This window comes from Mobula hypostoma, chromosome 4, assembly GCF_963921235.1.
Source record: "Mobula hypostoma chromosome 4, sMobHyp1.1, whole genome shotgun sequence".
NCBI lineage: Eukaryota > Metazoa > Chordata > Chondrichthyes > Myliobatiformes > Myliobatidae > Mobula > Mobula hypostoma.
In genome coordinates this window covers 17,403,172-17,424,868 of record NC_086100.1, presented here as the reverse complement: position 1 = coordinate 17,424,868, position 21,697 = coordinate 17,403,172, and the positions used below count along the sequence as shown (strand labels likewise).

General features: G+C 43.7%; 1 protein-coding gene across 2 annotated transcripts in view; it reads left to right on the top strand.

Annotated features, from left to right (window-relative positions):
- The first annotated feature begins 235 nt into the window (after positions 1-235).
- LOC134345137 (mediator of RNA polymerase II transcription subunit 12-like protein) overlaps positions 236-21,697 on the top strand; it is a 709,294-nt gene continuing 687,832 nt past the window's right edge. For both annotated transcript variants that reach the window (XM_063045338.1, XM_063045337.1), the window contains exons 1-2: positions 236-405; positions 1,385-1,550. In XM_063045338.1, coding sequence (XP_062901408.1) covers positions 1,452-1,550 — 99 coding nt within the window. In that variant the 5' untranslated portion in view covers positions 236-405; positions 1,385-1,451. The remainder of the gene's footprint in view (positions 406-1,384; positions 1,551-21,697) is intronic.

The following is a 21,697-nucleotide window of genomic DNA, read 5'->3' as shown; positions in this document are numbered from 1 at the left end:
ATAAGTGGTATACATGTCAACATATCCGCGTAGAGGATATGAAGGAAGCGTCAGAAATTTTTGTTTGGAGACGCTCCCTTAACCAGCCCCTTTTATTTCACAGCCACAAGCTTCGCGAAATATTTTTCGGCCGACCTAATGTGTTTTTCATCTCTTTCCCTTTAAACGGGGGCTTGCCGCGTGAGCTGTTTTGTACCGGTGTCGGGGCTGGGTCAGTACAGAGGGGAGACCTGCACGGAGGAAGCGGGCAAACGCGGAGAGGTTTTGTACAAAGGGGGAGACAAATTATCCCATTAATTACGAGGACAGTGGGGCTTGCATGTGATGGTTCTGTCACCGCGGTGGATCATGATTATCAATGCATCATTGACTAGTTTCCTGCACACAGAATAACCCGCTACAAAGGTAAGAACGGCGCTGAACAACCTGCGCCGGCATCGGCGGCTGTGCTCTATTTATTTCGCTGTTTTAGGGTGCAAACTGAACAAAAAAAAAGCAAGAACACAAAAAAAATCTCGCAACTCGTTTCATTTTCGGACACTAATGTAGAATCTGACAGTTTTTAATTTAAAAAAGCCAAAATCATTTGGCAAAAAAAATGAATGTTTGCCAGAAGTATGGTTATTCCTCTGTCAATCCCGACACACATAGTTTTCCAATATTCTCTTAATTTTTCTCCATTGGCTGACAGATTGAGTAGGTTAAATAATTAATAGACGAGAGACAAAAATGTATAATTGATAACAATAGTTGTCAATAACCACCTTTTTTAAGAGGTGCTGATCACAGTGGCGAATAGATTAAAATATCTATAATGTAACACGGCAAAATTTTCCCGGACGCTCATCTTTTCTCCCCCAAAAAGCAGCCACTATATAAACTGTTGCCAGTACATCTGTAGAGAGATTCCTATATAATGTACGGAAAGACTGCGAGAATATTGGAAATGAGTATGAAAATTATCCCCATAGGAGTATATATTTAATTTAAATAGATTCCTTATTAAGTAACTATGTAATAGACAATTTTATATCTCCGATATATCTACATAATAGACAATTATCGTTGACATATAATAGACATTCTTCACATCCATGCCATAAAGACAGTATTAGACATTTGCAATACATAATCTATACATCCGTGAAGCAGTATCATAGAATATATTAATATTTACATGACTATATGTTGTTAGATGTACATTTTTTTCAGTGATGTCGGTATTGAGTGCCTTTCGAAACAAGTAACTCTGTGGGAGCTTTTACGCTCCTGTTTTTATTTTTGCACCGTAATCTCTCTTTTGGTGCAATGCAGTCGGCATTTGAGTTTCCCGTTATTATAGTCTATTTTTGTTTAAAATGTGTCCCTTTCTTTCTTTAATGAGCTGGGAGCGGGCCGGAGGATTGTGGGAAGCGCTTCTCCAAACTCAGTTTCTGTTGCTGGGATGTAGGATGGCGGCTTTCGGCTTTCTGAGCTACGAGCAGAGACCGCTCAAACGGCCCAGGCTCGGACCTCCCGATGTCTATCCGCAGGACCCCAAGCAGAAAGAGGTAAGGGCGTTACCTGCCTGCTCACGGCTGAAGGAGCAGCCCGGCCCCCCTCCTCTGTCTCTTCCCCCCCCCCACCATCCCACCACCTCCCCCCCCCCTTTGACTACTGACGACAGCCGGGAAACTGCCCCGTACCCTTTCAGTGCATTCTTATTTCAACACAGTAACTTCCTAAGATGAACCCTGCAATAACATTTGTATTCAGTACTGCTGCAGAGTTTCCGACGGTATCCTCACTTCATGGTACCTAAAGAGAAGGAGTGTTGCAGGTTGAAGGACGTGTTACTTTGTAGCCCCCCCCCCCCCAAACCCTATTTCTTTCACCGGAGCCTTGCAAGGTTTCCTGGTTTGGTCGGTGGCACCCTTCCAGATCAAGGAACTTGGCTGCTGGTGTGTTGCCTGAGGTGATGTCTGCTGGATCAGACTTAGAACCTTGCCTCACCACCTGTGTCAGGAGGATGCAGAATTCCTCTTTTGCCCTGTTACAGGATGTGGAGGCTTTGGAGAGGGCTACCAGGATGCAGTCTGGACCAGAGGCTGTGAGCTACAAGGAGAGGATGGACAAACTTGGCTTGTTTTCTCTGCAGTGTCAGAGAACGAGGAAGAACCCGATAGAAGGGTAATACTCCGGCTTCTGCTGATGCTGGAAGTATTGAGCAACACACACACACACACACACACACACACACACACAAAGTGCTGGAGGAACTCAACAAGTCAGGCAGCATCTTTGGGGTCCGGGAGGAATAAGCAGTCAATGACTTGGGCTGTGACACTTCATCAGACTGGAAAGGAAGTTTATAAAAAGTAAGAGAGGAATATATAAAATAGAACCCTTATCTCAGGGTAAAAATGTCAAGTACAGGAGGATATGCATTTAGGTTAAGAGGGGGAACGTTTAAAGGAGATGTGTGGTGCAATTTTTTTTTAACGCAGAATGATAGGTGCTCTGAATGGACTGCCAGGAGTAATGGTGGGAGCAAATATGATTGTGGTGTTCAAGAGGCAGTTAGATGGATACAGGAATATACAGGGTGTGGAAGGCAATGAACCATGTACAGGCTGAAGAGATGTAGTTATCTTTGGCATTAAGTTCAGAGCAGACATTGTGGGCTGAAGGCTCTGTTCCTGTGGTTATGAAAGATTCCTTGGTATCATTCTGAGGAATAATAGGAGAGTGTTCTGGCCAAAGTTTAACCCTCATACAACATGAAAGCACTTGTGTAGGTACATGGAGTGTTGAGGCTCCGAGGGCTATGGGACATGTACTGGATAGGCTGAATGGCTGTATAGTTCTTGGACCCAATGACGAAAACACTTTATGCAGCTGTTACTGAATTGTGTGTGTGCATTGATTGGCTACTGGATTTCCCATGTTACACTTCAGAAATACTTAACTGGCCACGGGGTGCTTGTGGTGATGTAAAGGAAGTTGTGTAGATACAAGAGTTTATTCACTGTACCAATGCACATTATTTTGTATGAAAAATGCCATGATTGGACATTTTATTTTGATGCATTTGCAACTCTCCCTAAACCGGGGGTTGTCAACCTGGCTTCCATGGGCCCCTCAGTTAATGATAGGGATCAATGGCATTAAAGGAGTTTGGGAACCCCTGTCTTAAACTATCAAAGTGCACTTTACTGCCTCTCAAAGCCCACTGTTATTTTGGTAACCCAGCTGGACAACTCATCTCAGAGAAGAAAAACTCTGATCTCAAACCTCTGTTACCTTGCGGCTAAACCAACTTATGGCCAAGGTTTCAGGAATAAACCCTGACTGAAAAATTCGGAGCTGGAGTCCTATATTGACTTCAACACTGCCTGGCAACTTCTGTGATGCCACTGGTGCCAAACTCTGTCAATCTCTGCCATTCCTTTGGATTCATCAGGTGCATGGAGAGGGCGAGCCTGTTGCATGGGCAACAGCTTGCTCTCCATTATTGTACTGCCCTGGCTTGTGTATCATGTAGACAACTAGGATGCAATGTCCGTGGTCACCCCGGCCCAACAGAGGACATCAAAGACACTGACTTTATATTCCCAATAACTATTAGTTTGATGGGGATGCAAAGTGCAAGAGGTGTTTTAAAAATTAAAATTAGGGAAATTTAGCAACACATATTTTAAATTGAATATCTGTCTTGTGAAATAGTTTCCGTCCATTTAAAAAATAAGTTGTGTGCATAATGGCGTTACGACATATTTGGTATTAAAAGCTGAATTTTGTTGGTTCGAACGGTGTAAATGTTGGCTTAACTGGAATATTCGAACAGTGACTGAATTGCAATCTAAACAGGTGGTTGGCAACGGTAGTTTTGGCTGTGACAATTGAGCTGGAATGGTTGCCTTTGCTTCTGCCCATCCGATATTTGTGTATTGATATCCAGCAGTGCCCCATTTAGCTGGCGGAGGCAAGAGGAATATGCAGTGGATTCTGGCTACTTGGGGCACATTGGGACCAGGACATTTTGGCCCAATTAAGCGGCTGCCCAAGTTAGCCAAAGTTTCATGGAAATAGTTAAAATATATAAAAAAAACATGAACTACAGTTTAACTGTGTAACAAATTATGCATTTAAATGAGACACAGAACAAGTTGGAACAGTACCAATGCTACCACTGTCCTATAAATCCATTTATTAGTTCCTAATATTTACCATTGAAGGACTTCATCCAGTGTATGCTGCCTTCTTCTTTTGATAAATAAAATCAGGGCAGATAATGTGCTGCCTTCATAAAATGTTTTAGATGATTGCATTCTCCAAATTTTCATTTTCATTGTCACATTCAAGATTGTCGAACCCTAGTTCCTAACTTGTTGAAGTAGTGAAATGCTTTCATTTTCACTCTGGGCTGTTTCTGGCATCTCCAAGCTTGAAAGCCGAAACTGCAGTGAGCAAAACAGTTCTGAATTGTCTTGCAATGCACATAAAAGTTGCTGGTGGAACGCAGCAGGCTAGACAGCATCCATAGGAAGAAGCACAGTGGACGTTTCGGGCCGAGACCCTTCGTCAGGACTAACTGAAAGAAGAGATATTGAGAGATTTGAAAGTGGGAGGGGGAGGGGGAGATCCAAAATGATAGGAGAAGACAGGAGGGGGAGGGATGGAGCCAAGAGCTGGACAGGTGATTGGCAAAAGGGATATGACAGGATCATGGGATAGGAGGCCTAGGGAGAAGGAAAGGGAGAGGGGGGTGGGATGGGCAAGGAGTATAGTGAGAGGGACAGAGGGAGAAAAAGAGAGAGAGAAAAAATGTAATAAATAACGGATGGGGTATGAAGGGGAGGTGGGGCATTAACGGAAGTTAGAGAAGTCGATGTTCATGCCATCAGGTTGGAGGCTACCAGATGGAATATAGGTGTTGTTCCTAACTTCCGTTAATGCCCCACCTCCCCTTCGTACCCCATCCGTTATTTATTTATTTTATATATATATATTTTTTCTCTCTCTTCTCCCTCTGTCTCTCTCACTATACCCCTTGCCCATCCTCTGGGACTCCTCCCTCCCCCTTTTCCTTCTCCCTGGGCTTCCTGTCCCATGATCCTCTCATATCTCCTTTGCCAATCACCTATCCAGCTCTTGGCTCCATCCCTCCCCCTCCTGTTTTCTCCTATCATTTCAGATCTCTCCCTCCTCCTCCCACTTTCAAATCTCTTACTAGCTCTTCTTTCAGTTAGTCCTGACGAAGGGTCTCGGCCCAAAACGTCGACCATGCTTCTATCTATGCATGCTGTCTGGCCTGCTGTGTTCACCAGCAATTTTTATGTGTGTTGCTTGAAATTCCAGCATCTGCAGATTTCCTTGTGTTTCTGAATTATCTTACTGTTCATTTCTTGCCAACTATCGGTGACAAAAATCTACTGTTTTTTGAACACAAACACACACAACTGATGCTATTTTAAAAGCTGTTAAATAAAAACTAAGCACGGTACAGTATTGTGTATAATGGCCACACAAGTGTATGCGTCCGACGCTGGTTAGAAACTGGCAAAAGTCTCCTGCTCCAATTAAATGGCATAGTGTCCCATATAAAAGAAAGGAATCATGGCTATTTTCTTGATTAGTTTTTGATCTTTAAGAGTTGTCCCTAATAAGTGATCAACCGATGGCCCAATTAACCAGAATCCACTGTATTTCATTGAGGGGTTAGGTTGGTGAGATAGATTTAAAGTAGATTTATAATCGAAGCGTGTCACCATATACTACCTTGAGATTCATTTTCTTGCAGGCATTTCCAACAAAATAAAGAAATGCAATAGAACTTATGAAAAATTACATAAACAGAAACTGGCAAACAATCAATGTGCAAAAGAACAATTGTACAAATAAATACTACTGAGAATGTGAATTGTAGAGTCTTTGAAAATGAGTCTGTAGGTTGTGGAATCAGTTCAGATTTGAGGTAAGTGAAGTTATCCACACTGGTTCAGGAGTCTCAGGGTTGTAGGGTAAGAGGGTGGTAGGGATGGAAAAGGGTGGTGTTAGAGAGTCAGAGTCATAGAAAGGTATAGCACAGAAACAGGCCCTTTGGCCCATCTAGTCCATGGCGAACCATTTCAACTGCTACTCCCATCAACCATAGCCCTCCATACCCTCACCATCCATCTACCTGTCCAAATTTCTCTTGAACATTGAAATCGAGCTTGCATACACCGCTAGTGCTGTCAGCACATTCCACACTCTCACGAACCTCTAAGTGAAGAAAGCTTCCCCTCATCTTCCCCTAAAACTTTTCACCTTTCACCCTTAACCCGTGTAGTCCCGACCAACCTCAGCGGAAAAAGCCTGCTTGCATTTACCCTATCCATACTCCTCATAATTTTGTATACCTCTATCAAATCTCCCCTCAATCTTCTACATCCCAAGGAATAAAGTCCTAACCTATTCAATCTTTCCTTGTAAACTCAGGTACTCCAGACCCGGCAAAGTCCTTGTAAAGTTTCTCTTTACTTTGTCAATGTTATTTACATCTTTCCTGTCGGCAGGTGACCAAAACTGCACACAATACTCCAGATTAGGCCTCACCAATGTCTTATACGACTTCAACATAACATCCCATCTCCTGTACTCAATACATTTATTTATGAAGGCACATGTGCCAAAAGCTTTCTTTACGACTCTATCTACTGATGATGGCACTTACTATGAATTATGGACCTGCATTCGCAGCCCTTGTTCTACTGCATTCCTCAGTGCCCTATCATTCACAGTGTGGGACCTAGCCTGGTTGGTCCTACTGAAGTGCAACACCCTGTACTTGTCTGCATTAAATTCCATCTGCCATTTTTCAGCCTATTTTTCCGAATCATCCAGATCCTGCTGCAAGCCACGATAGCCTTCCTCGTTGCCCACTACACCCCCTACATGTGCACATGATTCTGGAAGCATCACTGATTGATTTGTCCTCCTGACTGATTTTTTTTTTAAAAACACACTTTCTTGTGACTGTTATGTGATTCCATTTTTCCTGCTGTTCATTCAATGTGGATTACAGATCGGTCGCCTGACTACTTTATATATAGTTCATGATCTACAGAAGTTACAATTGTACTTTAATCATAATTATGACAACTTACATGTGCCTATGTGCATTCAAGGCTTAGCTCATTAAAAGGCCTTGAAATTATATTTTGCAAAATGGATGACAGATGCCTTTGTCTTAAATTCAAACAGCTTCTTTGAATGTTCTTATGATACCTAGCACTTCATTAAAACACCTTCCTGTGACTTTATTTAGAATGATAATTGTAATTTTGTAGGCTAAGATTAAAATTTGCTTTAATTTTAGCAGCGACAATGATTTAGGCTTCGCATGTTCTGGGATGTGACTAGGTCAGTTGGATAGCGTGGTGTTTGCATCTGTCTGCATTGTGAGATACATTGTGAAATTCTGATATCATGAGCCATAGGGGAATGTAGGTCAAATCGTTCAAGATTGTCTTTGCTTTTTCACCTGAAGGCTAATGAGAAGTTTGGAGGGGGCTCTCAGCAAAATAGATTGTGAGGAAAAAAAGGCAATTACAGGTGATTTGGAGGAGAAATAGGAAATCTACAGTGAACTTTCCTTTATTTGCAGGTGGCCCAAATTCCTTTCTTATTTTCTTTGAGCTCCAGCTTTGGAAATACATTTTTCTGTATCTATTAGTATGGTGCAAAAGTTTTTATCCTTGAAAAATTTAATGGGAATTTCTGATGAAGATAAATTTCAGATACTGGTTGATTATTGGCTTCAAGACAGATTCTGGAATGTGGTAACTGAAACACATCAATACCAAATTATTCTTCTGCATGCTAGTCTTATTTTGGCCTGTTGGGAAATGTAGTTCCTTTTTGATGTATTCCAGTAAAGTAATTATCTTTTTTGCCTCAATGTCATTGTCTCAAGACTTCATTGTGGTCTGTGTCAGTCTTCCAGCTTTGACAGCATAAAGCCGTTTACTTTCTTTCTTTCAAATCTCTTGCTAGCTCTTCTTTCAGTTAGTCCTGATGAAGGGTCTCGGCCCGAAACGTCGACTGTACCTCTTCCTAGAGATGCTGCCTGGCCTGTTGCGTTCACCAGCAACTTTGATGTGTGTTGCTTGAATTTCCAGCATCTGCAGAATTCCTCGTGTTTCTTTCTAATTTGCTTCCACATCAAACATGCACTCAGTAGCCACTTTATTAGGTACCTTTTGTACCTAATGCAGTGACCACTGAGTGTATGTTTATGGCCTTCTGCTGCTGTAGCCCATCCAGTCCAAGGTCCAATGTGTTGTGTGTTCAGAGAAATCATCTTCTGCACACTGCTGTTGTAACATTCAGATATTTGAGTTGTGTCACCTTCCTGTCATCTTGAACCAGTCCGGCCATTCTCCTCTGATCTCAATAACAGGGCATTTTCACCCACTGAATTGCTACTCACTAAATGATTTAGAGATTGAATCACTGAATTGTGTGTGTGTGAAGATCTCAGGAGATCAGTTTCTGAGATACTCAAACCACCCTGTCTGTCACTAACAATTATTCCATGGTCAAATTCATCCCCCCCCCCCCATTCTGATGTTTGGTCTGAACAATGGACTCTTGGCCATGTCTGCATGCTTTTATGCATTAAGTTGCTACCACATGATTGGCTGATTAGATATTTGCGTTAACAAGCAAATGTACCAGAAAAAGGGGGCTGCTAAGTGTTAAGTCAACGAGCCATAAAAAAAAAACATAACCTTAACAGAAGAGTACCAAAGGTCCCTTTATTCTTCTGGCCTTCCCCATTACCCTAACCCTGAGCCTTTGTAAGAAAGAAGAAATTCGGATGAAGTGCAGACAATTTCTGAAATTGAGTTGGATTTGCAGCTTCTGGTTTAGTGGAAGATTATTTCTGCACTGATTGTGAAATATCTCTGTCTAGGGTGGGATAGTACCACCTTTTGGTTGCATGATCTGGATTGGTGTCCATCTCCTGAGAAGTGAATATGTTTCTACACAGTGTACCTTAAATAATCATTTGGACTATGAACAACTAATAAACCGATGCTGATACCCATTTAAAGTGCCCGACAATCTTGTGGCAAAGCCATTGAAATCTATTCCAAGCAGACATACAATGGGCAGCATTCTTCCTTCATTATTATGGTGGCTCTTGATATATGATTCGCTGCTCTGAAGATATTACGACACAGACAGTAACAGATGTTTGGTTGTAACTACATAGCAGTAGTGCCAGAAAGTGTTATGTATTTTGTATTGGTCAAGTAAATTTGAATGCCTGCTATTCCCTGGGTTAGAATTTCATCTTTGTCGCCGAGAGAAAAGTACTTATTTGTTGTACTTTTTGGAATTGGAGCTGGCAGTGATAGCTTGGAGTTGGTTGGTGGCGGTATTTTAAGAGGATAAATGTTCTGTTTGTTACTACCTGAGTAGTGAAGACGAAATTAACACAATCTGGCCTGATGTTTTTCTTTGAATGGATTGGTTCTGTTGTTCTTTGTCTTGTGGCTCTCTGTGGTGAAAACAAATTTTAGGGTCGCATGCTGCATACATACTTTAAGTTGAGAACATTATCGGTGTTGGACAGTTTCAACAGCTCAGAATTACTTGAGGTCACTCTCCTACCAAATCTACGTTAGTCTTGAAAGCTTGCATTATGTCATCTGCAGTCATAGAACAGAGAACAGTGCAGTATTGGATGGGTCCTTTGACCCATGTGGTTGTGCCAATCTTGATGCTTATTTATACTAAATATATCATCCATACTCCCCCCCGCCCCGCCCCATTCTCTTCATATTTGCTACTTGCACACCAAGCTGCCTGCTTCTATCGTTTTCCCCTAGTAACCTACTCCAGACATGCATCACTCTGCATATTTAAAAAGTACTTGCTCCCCGCATCACTTTTAAACATCCCCTTTTAGCCTATGTCAGGATGCTGTTTATTGCCTACATTTCAGTGTCTAACAACATCATTCCTACAGTACTGATCAGAAAGCTACAGAACCTGGGCCTCTGTACCTCCCTCTGCAACTGGATCCTCATCTTCCTAACTGGAAGACCGCAGTCAGTGCGGATTGGATGTAACATCTCCACCTCGCTGACACTCAACACTGCCAAACCTCAGGGATGGATGTGTGCTTAGGCCACTGCTCTACTCTCTCGACACCCATGGCTGTGTGGCGAGGCACAGCTCCAATGCCACCTATAAATTTGTTGATGATATAACCGTTGTTGGCAGAATCTCAGAAGGAGACACAAGGGTGTACAGGAGTGAGATATGCCAGTTATTTGAGTGGTGTCGCAGCGACAACCTTACACTCAACATCAGTAAAGCTGATTGTTGCCTTCAGAAAGGGCAAGACGAGGGAACACAAACCAGTCCTCACAGAGGGATCAGAAGCGGAAAAGGCGAGCAATTTCAAGTTCCTGATTCTTAATATTTCTGAGGACCTAACCTGGTCCTAACATGTCAATGCAGCTATAAAGAAGGCAAGACGGCGGTTATATTTCATTAGGAGTTTGAGGAAATTTGGTATGTTACCTAAAACACTCACAAATTTCTCCAGATGTACTGTGGAGAGCATCCTAACTGGCTGCCTCACCATCTGGTTTGGGAGAGGGAGCTACTGCACAGGATCGAAGTAAGCTGCAGGGTGCTGTAAAATTAGTCAGCTCCAGCATGGGCGCTAGCCTCCGTAGTATCCAAAATATCTTCAAGGAGTGGTGCCTCAAAAGGGTGGTGTCCATCATTAAGGACCCCTTCCACCCAGGATCTGCCCACTTCTCATTGTTACCATCAGGAAGGAGGTACAGAAGCCTTGAGGCACACTCTCAATGATTCAGGAACAGCTTCTTCCCCTCTGCTGTCGGATTTTGAATGGACATTGAACCCTCACTACCTCACTACTTTTTTATTTTTGTTTTTGCCTACTTATTTAATTTAACTATTTAATATATATCCTTTACTCTGATCTCAACACCAACCAATGAAGGTGAGCATACCACCTTATCAACTTGCATAGGCACTTTCACTGCACTATGATCTGAATAAAGCACTTTACCTGCACCGTCATCAACCGTCTCGACTCACCTTGTCCCCATTCCAACCTCACTCCTTCGGAACGCTCTGCTCTCCACTCCCTCCGCACTAATCCTAACCTTATTATTAAACCCGCTGATAAGGGGGGTGCTGTTGTAGTCTGGCGTACTGACCTCTACCTTGCCGAGGTGCAGCGACAACTCACGGATACCTCCTCTAATTTATCCCCCGATCATGACCCCACTAAGGAGCACCAGGCCATTGTCTCCCACACCATCACCGACTTTATCCGCTCAGGGGATCTCCCATCCACTGCTACCAACCTTATAGTTCCCACACCCCGCACTTCCCGTTTCTACCTCCTACCCAAGATCCGCAAACCTGCCTGTCCTGGCCGACCTATTGTCTCAGCTTGCTCCTGCCCCACCGAACTCATTTCTGCATACCTCGACACTGTTTTATCACCCCTTGTTCAATCCCTTCCGACCTATGTTCGTGACACTTCTCACGCTCTTAAACTTTTCGATGATTTTAAGTTCCCTGGCCCCAACCGCTTTATTTTCACCATGGATGTCCAGTCCCTATATACTTCCATCCCCCATCAGGAAGGTCTCAAAGCTCTACGCTTCTTTTTGGATTCCAGACCTAATGAGTTCCCCTCTACCACCACTCTGCTCCGTCTAGCGGAATTAGTCCTTACTCTTAATAATTTCTCCTTTGGCTCCTCCCACTTCCTCCAAACTAAAGGTGTAGCTGTGGGCACCCGTGTGGGTCCTAGCTATGCCTGCCTTTTTGTTGGGTTTGTGGAACAATCTATGTTCCGTGCCTATTCTGGTATCTGTCCCCCACTTTTCCTTCGCTACATCGACGACTGCACACATGCAGAACTCGTTGACTTTATTAACTTTGCCTCCAACTTTCACCCTGCCCTCAAGTTTACCTGGTCCATTTCCGACACCTCCCTCCCCTTTCTAGATCTTTCTGTCTCTGTCTCTGGAGACAGCTTATCCACTGATGTCTACTATAAGCCTACTGACTCTCACAGCTATCTTGACTATTCCTCTTCTCACCCTGTCTCTTGCAAAAACGCCATCCCCTTCTCGCAATTCCTCGGTCTCTGCCGCATCTGCTCTCAGGATGAGGCTTTTCATTCTAGGACGAGGGAGAGGTCTTCCTTTTTTAAAGAAAGGGGCTTCCCTTCCTCCACGATCAACTCTGCTCTTAAACGCGTCTCCCCCATTTCACGTACATCTGCTCTCACTCCATCCTCCCGCCACCCCACTAGGAATAGGGTTCCCCTGGTCCTCACCTACCACCCCACCAGCCTCCGGGTCCAACATATTATTCTCCGTAACTTCCGCCACCTCCAACGGGATCCCACCACTAAGCACATCTTTCCCTCCCCCCCCCCTGCATTCCGCAGGGATCGCTCCCTACACAACTCCCTTGTCCATTCGTCCCCCCCATCCCTCCCCACTGATCTCCCTCCTGGCACTTATCCGTGTAAGCGGAACAAGTGCTACACATGCCCTTACACTTCCTCCCTTACCACCATTCAGGGCCCCAAACAGTCCTTCCAGGTGAGGCATCACTTCACCTGTGAGTCGACTGGGGTGATATACTGCGTCCGGTGCTCCTGATGTGGCCTTTTATATATTGGCAAGACCCGACGCAGACTGGGAGACCACTTTGCTGAACATCTACGCTCTGTCCGCCAGAGAAAGCAGGATCTCCCAGTGGCCACACATTTTAATTCCACATCCCATTCCCATTCTGACATGTCTATCCACGGCCTCCTCGACTGTAAAGATGAAGCCACACTCAGGTTGGAGGAACAACACCTTATATTCCGTCTGGGTAGCCTCCAACCTGATGGCATGAACATTGACTTCTCTAACTTCCGCTAAGGCCCCACCTCCCCCTCGTACCCCATCTGTTACTCATTTTTATGCACACATTCTTTCTCTCACTCTCCTTTTTCTCCCTCTGTCCCTCTGAATATACCTCTTGCCCATCCTCTGGGCAACCCCCCCCCTTGTCTTTCTTCCCAGACCTCCTGTCCCATGATCCTCTCGTATCCCCTTTTGCCTATCACCTGTCCAGCTCTCGGCTCTATCCCTCCCCCTCCTGTCTTCTCCTATCATTTTGCATCTCCCCCTCCCCCTCCAGCTTTCAAATCCCTTACTCACTCTTCCTTCAGTTAGTCCTGACGAAGGGTCTCGGCCTGAAACGTCGACTGCACCTCTTCCTACAGATGCTGCTTGGCCTGCTGCGTTCACCAGCAACTTTGATGTGTGTTACCTGCACCTGTACTCTTTTAGCCTTTCCTGTTCAAACTCTTTGTATCCTGGCTGTAGTATTGAAGACTCATTGTCAAGGAACCCACCATCCAGGCCATGCTCTCTCCTCACTACCATTATCGAACAGGAGACCATAAGATACCGGAGCAGAATTGGTCCATTTGGCCCATCTTGTCTGGCTTTTCATTTCATCATGGTTTATGCAGTTTTCCTCTCAGCCCCAATCTCCTGCCTTCTCTCCGTATCCCTTCATGCCCTAACCAATCAAGAATCAATTAACCTCTGTCTTAAGTATACATAAAGACTTGGCCTCCACAGCTCCCTGTAGCAACAAATTCCACGGATTCACCACTCTCTGGCTAAAGAAGTTCCTCCTCATCTCCGTTCTGAAAGGACGCCCCTCTAGTCTAAGGCTGTGACCTCTGGTCTTAGAACACTTTCACCACAGGAAACATCCTCTCCGCTTCCACTCTATCAAGGCCTTTCACCAATTGGTATGTTTCAGTGAGGTCACCCCTCATTCTTCTGAATTCCAGTGAACACAGGCCCAGAGCCATCAAACGCTGTTCATATGACCAGCCATTCAATCCTGGAGTCATTTTCGTGAACCTCCTTTGAATCCTCTGCAATGTCAGCATATTCTTTCTAAGATAAGGCACCCAAAACTGCTACCAGTACTCCATGTGAGGCCTCATCAGTGCTTTATGAAGTCTCAACATTATATCCTTGAAGGTGCAGGAACCATGGGTTCCACACCACCACGTCCAGGAGCAGTTATTACCCTCGTCCATCAAGCTTCTGAACCAGTGTTGATAACTTCATTCACTTCAGGTCTAAACTGATTCCACAACCTGCAGGCTCATTTTCAAGGACTCTGCAACTCGTGTTCTCACTTATTTATTTTTGTGCATGATTTTTCTTCTGCTCATTGGTTGTTCTATTGTATTTCTTTATTTTCCTATAAATGCCTGTCAGAAAGTGAATCTCGAGATGGTATGTGGTGACATATACATGACTTTGACTTTGATTCATGCTTCAATACAAGCCAAGCTGGTCGAGTTAAATTCCAAAATACGCATTCATTACGTGATGTGGAATATTGGCCAGGACCGAGTTTAAGAGCCATGGGGTAATGTTGTATCTCTTTAAAACTCTGGTTAGACAACACTTGGAATGTTGTGTTCAGTTTTGGTCATCTCCTTATTGTGCCTTTAATGAAAATGGCAGGGAAAAAAAGTTCGAAATTCTTTATTAAAGCACTTATTGTAAAAAGGGAAACAGAAGGGAAGAAACTAATTGTATTGGCTTAACGTTAGTCATGGGAAAATGTTGGAAATATTTTAAAAGGTGTGGAAAGAAAAGTGAAAATAGGATCATCCTGGTTTATGGGAAAGGAAATCATTGGTTGATTTATTGGAATTTTTGGAGAAGTTGTGTGTGCTTTTCCAAAGGGAACAGGTGGTTGTGCTAAGATTTTCAGAAGGCCCTTCATAAGGTGAGGCATCAAAGATGATTGCAAAAAATAATATCTCATGGTGTAGGAGGTAACATATTGTTGTGGGTAGAAGGTTGGCTGGCTAACAGGGAACAGAGTAGGCTTTTTCTTGTTGATGTGATATCCAGGATTGTATACCACAGATGAGACCATTCTCGGGTTGGAGGAGTAACACCTCATATTCTGTTTGGGCAGCTTCCAACCTGATGGCATGAACATAGATTTCTCTAACTTCTGGTAGTTTCTCTGCATCTTCTCTCTTCCATCCCCTATTCCAGTTCCACTCACACCTGTGCTTTCTTGCCTATCACCTCCCTCTGGTGCTCCTCCTCCTTCCCCTTTTCCCCAATGGTCCCCTTTCTTTAGCCTTTTGCCTTTTCCACCTATCACCTCCCAACTTCTCACTTCACCCCCTCTCCACTACCAACCCACCTTCCCCCTCGTGTGACTTCACCAATCATCTTCTAGCTTGTGCTACTTCTCCTTCTCCATCTGCCTCTTATTCTGGCTTCTCTTTCTCCCCCCCCCCCCCACCACCCCCCACCTCCTTTCCAGGACTTGGTGCTTGAGAATCAACTTTTAATATTTATATAAATGACTTGGATGAAGTCACACAGTTTGTTTCATATTTAGTGTATGATTACTAAAGTTTTTGCACGCAGTATGTTTGCTAAAGATGGATGGGAACATAAGTTCGAAAGAGGACAAATTGAATGAACTGCGGGGAAAAAGATGGTTTTTCATTTTGTCAGCAAAATGTCTTCTTTAAAAAATAACGGCATTCAGAGCTCAATAACCTAAGTGCTTCAAATGCAGGATGTTAGCATGCAGGTACATTCTGTGATTTGGAAAGCTGACAGGACAATGTCATTCATGACTGAGGAGTTAAATACTTAGTACGGAAGTTTTGCTTTGGTTATGTAAGTGTTGGTGGGATCTAGAGTGTTGTGTACAGTATCGGTATCCTTGTCTATGGAAGGTTGTAAAAGTATTTCAAGGAATTCAGAAACCCAAGATTCTGCAGATGCTGGAAATCCAGAGTAGCACACGCAAAATACTGGAGGAGCTCAGCAGGCCAGGCAGCGTTCTCTGAGTTATGGTAATTTTTCTCCCTCCCCCTTCCCTGTTCTTACATTTTTCACTCTGGCTCTCCTCTTGCTATTTCTCACCTGCTCCTGGTGCCTCTCCTCCTTCCCTTTCTCCCATAATCCACTGTCCTCTCCTCTCAGATTCCTCCTCCCAACCCTTCACCTTTTCCACCTATCATTCCCAACGTCTTACTACTTCCTCAATCTCCCAACCACTTAGCTTCAGCTATCACCTCTAGCTTACACTCCTTCCCCTTCCCCACCTTATTCTGGTTTCTTCCCCTTTCTTTTCCAGTCCTGATGAAGGGCCTTAGCATGAATTGTCAACTCTTTGTTCATTTCCGTAGATGCTGCTGTACCTGCTGAATATGTGCTACTGAAGCAATTCAGAAGATATTTATTAGACTATTAACTGGAATAGGTAGGTTTTCCAATAAGCAAAGCTTGGGAAGGCTAGATTGCTATTTTGGAAGAATAAGCTATGTCTGACTGAAATGAACCATGGTCTGAGAGCTATTGATAAGGTAGACGTGGGAGAATCTAGAACTAGGATTCAATGTTTAAAAAAAAAAGTAAGTGACTCTCCATTTAGGACATAAATGAGATGAATCTTTCTTGCAAGGAGAAACTTTATTCCTCCAGGAAAAATGGAAGAAGAATCTTTGATTTTTTTTTTAGCTAGAGGAGATGTACTTTCGATGAAGGTTTAAAACGATGAAGGTAGGAAATGTAGAGTTAAGGTTAATTGGATTCAAATTGATCTTAGCAATTAGTGGCAGATTTGTTCTGAGGGGCCAAATGGACATTTGGTACTTATTTGCATGATAACAGTAGTAGTGTGATCACTCGAGTCGAGCATTATGTTCTTTCTCCCAAGGGCTCATTCCCTTAATGGAGAATGCTTGTGCATGACTTCATTTGATGTGGGGAGTTTGATCACAGGCAGATACCGCTCAGTCCTTGACAGATCAGGGTCAGGGTCAGTGGCCTGGAACGCAAGATGACCGGGGACCCTTCACTGCCTCAGCCTTCCTCTGCCTTCACTGCCGCAGAAGTATGTCATCTTCCACCAGCTCCTCCGTTGAGGTCTTGGTTGGATCGCTCTTTATCTGGAACCTCTCCCTTGATCTTGCTGCCATGAGTGACCCTACCAAGAGCTAAACTCCAGACGGCATCACTTGCAGGTTCTCAGGAGCTCTCAAGCCTCTCCACCACGACCAGGTGACGATCCTCACAGAAATGCGTACAATAATGATGTTGCAAACTTAAACATTCAGCTTCTCCCCCACCAGCACACCGTGGCAGCAGTGTGCACCATCTGCACAAAGTACGGTGGTCACACCGATAGCATGCAAAGATAAGGATTAGCTTTATTTGTCTCCCGTATGTCGAAACATTGCAGAGGTAAAGTGAAATGCATCATTTGCGTCAATGACCAGCACCGTCTGAAGGTGTGCTGGGGGCAGCCCGCAAGTGTTGCCAGGCTTCCAGTGCCAACATAGCGCATCCAAAACTTACTAATCCGTACGTCTTGGGAATGTGGGAAAATAAATGGAGCAGCTGGAGGAAATACACACAGTCATGGGGAGAACGTACTAACTCCTTACAAACAGTGGCAGGATTTGAACCCTGATTGCTAGCGCTGTAAAGTATTGTGCTAACCGCTATGCTGCCGTACTCCTGCACGTCTCTCAGTAGTAGCTTGGACCACCACGGACAAAGATATCATGGTACTGGAACATGCGGATGCAAGGCACACATGATATTAACTTGGAGTTTCTGTATTTCCCTGGTCTTCCATCGCTGCTGGATCCAAATCCTGGCACACCCCTACCAAACAGCTCTGCGGAAGCACTGTGGTGATTAGTGAAATGAAGTCACTACCAGGGCAGTAAAAGCTGTCCTTGGCTGCTATGAAATATAAATAACTTCAACTCTTGCTTGATGTTCGTGCAGGAGAATGAATGTGACATTAAGTAGGACGTCAAAATAATCAGTATTGTGTGTGCTTGTCTGGCAATTTTGACAGAGAACTGTCCTAAGATGTTTCCAGGAGGAAACGAGGTGGCAGGTAATGAAAAGACCTAGTGGGGCTAACGAAACTCTGAAGGGCCTTAATGAGGAGAAATTGGAAGGAGGGTGTTGGGTGAATTCCAGAACTCTGTGGCTTTGATGATTAGTGGTGGAGTGAATGGGTGCATGAGGTTACCAGCTGAGCACCAGTAAATTTTAAATGGTATGTAATGTACTGGAAGGCTGGAAATTGCTCGTGTCTGTGGTAGGGAGGCAATGTTAGCATTCACTTTTGAGAGGACTAGAATACAAAAGAATGGATTTGATGCTGAAGCTTTATAAGGCATTAGTCAGACTGTATGTGGAATAGTATGAGTCGTTTTGGGCCCTTTGTCTAAGAAAAGATGTGCTGGCATTGAAGATGGTCCAGAGGAGGGTCACGAGAATAACCCTGGGAATGAAAGCGTTAACATACGAGGAGCGTTTGATGGCTCTGAGGCATGTACATGCTGGGTTTCGAACAATGAGGGGAGATATCATTGAAACCTATCAAATATTGAAAGACCTAGACAATGGATGTTTCATATAGTGGGGAAGTCTAGGACCAGAGAGCACAGCCTCAGAATAGAGGGATGTCCCTTTAGAACAGAGATGATGAGGAATTTTCTTAGGTAGAGGGTGGTAAATCTGTTGAATTCATTGCCACAGATGGCTGTGGAGGCCAAATCATACTGTATGTTTAAAGCGGACATTGATAGATTCTTGATTAGCAAGGGTGTCAAAGGTTATGGGGAGAAGGCAGGAGAATGGGGTGCAGAGGGATTTAAAAAAAAAATCAGCCATGATAGAATGGTAGAGCACTTGATGGGTTGAATGGCCTAATTCTTCTCCAATGTCTTATGGTCTTGTGCTTAAGTGGCTGAACCTCACAGCTCCTTAAAGGTATTCGCTTGAATAATGAGTAACATGCCGCCCTGCTGGCCAAGTTTCTCTGTTGGTCTGTTCATGATCATCTGACTGTGCTACTTGCTGTGATTGATAGCAATATCTGTTCACGATGGACCAATTGTAGGTGCCTTTGGCAGATGATTAAATAGTATTGGTCAGTAATACTTTCTCCAGCTTGTGTGAGAGAGAACCATTTTCTGTCACAAGCTTTTCGGATGGCTGTTGGGGATTGGTTTGAGAAGTCCCAAATGCACCAGCGGAATCTAATGATTTTGCGGGCTGCTCGCTTGTTTGAATTGCATAGGACGAGCATAAAGGGTTCTGTGTAAATCCGTGATAGTGGAAACTGCTCCCATCACTGTATGCTACTGAATACACTGTGGGTTCTGAGGGAGCATTGCATTGTCCTTCTGATGAGGCATTTATATCAAGGGTAGATGATATTAAAGATCCCAGGCATGTTTTGATATCCTGGTTGATTTTTGGCCCCGAAGCAATCGCACCTAATGCGTGAAGGATGCTATTTGTGGGTGCTTACTCTTACACAAGTTGCCTGCCTCATCTTCACCATTGCAAACGATTAGAATCGTGTGCATGATGTGAACTTTGTTTTGAGACAGCAATACCGTGCAAGATGCAAACATTACAACCAGTTGTAAAGTAGTGCAAAGGATGAATAACGAGGGAGTGTTCATTCATAAATCTGAAGGCTGCGGGGAAGGAGCTGTTGTTAAAATATTGGGTGTGGGTGCTCAGGCTGCTCTCCCTCCCCCAGTGGTAATAAGGTGAAGAGGGCATGTCACGGATGGCGAGGGTCTTGATGATGGATGCCACCTTTTTGAAGATGTCGATGACGGGGAGGGTTGTGCCTATGACAGAACTGGCTGACTCTACAACCTTGTGATCCTGGTCATTGTAGCCTTTGTACCAGGCTGTGATACAACTCACCAGAAAGCTCTCCACTGTGCAGCTTTAGAAATTTGCCAGAGCCTTTGGTGTTTGAGCGTGGTCATGACTGCAGAGGGAGCAGAGCACTGTGTTACGATCACATCCTTGCGGTGAGCCGATGTCGATTGTTATTACACATTTAAACTGACTGTGGTCTCCCAATGAGCAAGTCACTTCAGTGATTTTTGCAGAGACCCAATGGTCTGAAAGATGCTACACCCAGTAAACGTGTAGCTTTTTTTATTGGTCGAAGATTCCACTGTTAATAACTGTCTTTAGGCAGTTGGCGCGTGGCCAAGTGGTTAAGGCGTTCGTCTAGAGATTCGAAGGTCTCAAGTTCGAGCCTTGGCTGAGGCAGCGTGTGTGTCCTTGAGCACTATATATATAGTGTGTGTATATATGTATGCATGTGTATATGCATGACTTGACTTAAACTGTCTACTCCCATTGACCTGCACTGGGACCATAGCCCTCCATATCCCTACTATCCATGTACCTATCCAAACTTCCTTAAATGTTGAAATTGAGCTCACATGCACCACTTGTGCTGGCAGCTCATTCCACACTCTCACGGTCCTCTGAGTGAAGAAGTTTTCCCTCTTGTTCCCCTTAAACTTTCACCTTTCACCCTTAACCCATGACCCCTAGTTGTAGCCCCACCAAACCTCAGAGGAAAAAAGACTGCTTGCGTTTACCCAATCTATACCTCCCAATGTTTTATATACCTCTACGAACTCTTCTCTTAGTCTTCTATGTTCCAAGGAATGAAGTCCTAACCTATTTAATCTTTCCATGTATTCTTCTATATTATGTATTGCATTGAACTGCTGCTGCTAAGTTAACAAAGTTCATGACACATGCTGGTGATAATAAACCTGATTCTGATTCTAACTCAGCTCCTCAAGATCTGGCAACATCTTTGTAAACATACTGTAAAATCATTTTTTTCCTCTACTCCCTGCCTTTGATGTGAGCCATTAAAATTATTAACCAAATATTTTGCAAAGGGGCAGTAGAACCAATAAAGTGATGCCTCAGAAAGGACCCCATCACGCAGGACATGCCTTCTCAAATTTTGCGACATGCGGTATGCCAGTGATATTAAATCTGGGTTCTGATCCCCAAACCGATGTTCCTCAGCAGTAGTAGTTCCAGTAAAACACCGATTAAAGCACTTCATTTGTACTTGTGCTAAATGAAGGGAAAGTAGGTCAGTTTTTTTTAATGACACGCACTGAATCATCCTGATTTTGAACAACCATGTGCTATTTTTCACCTCTAGCTCCTGGAATAGAGAATAGTTGGTTTAGACAAAATGTTTAAGGAACTTTACAGGGTAGGACCTGCACAGTGAATGGTAGGGAATTGAGTAGTGTAGTAGAACAGAAGGATCTGGGAATACAGATCCATAATTCCTTGAAAGTGGTGTCTCGGGTAGATAAGGTCGTAAAGAGAACTTTTGGCACATTGACCTTCATAAATCAGAATACTGAGTACAACAGTGGGGATGTTATGTAAAGTTGTGTAAGTTGCTGAGGCTTAATTTGGAGTCTTATGTGCAGCTCAGGTCACCTACCTACAGGAAAGGAATTAATGAGCATCTCCTGGAAAAATATCAATAAGATCAAAAGGGGAATCAATAAGTTTGAAAAAGTACAGAGAAAAAATTACAAGGATGTTCCTAGGTCTTGAGTTCGAAGTAAGTTTATTATCAAAGTGTATATATGTCACCGTATACAACCCTGAGATTCAGTTTCTGGTGGGCATAATCAATAAATCCATAATAGAATAATAACCATAACAGAATCAATGAAAAACTACACCAACTCAGGTGTTCGACCAGT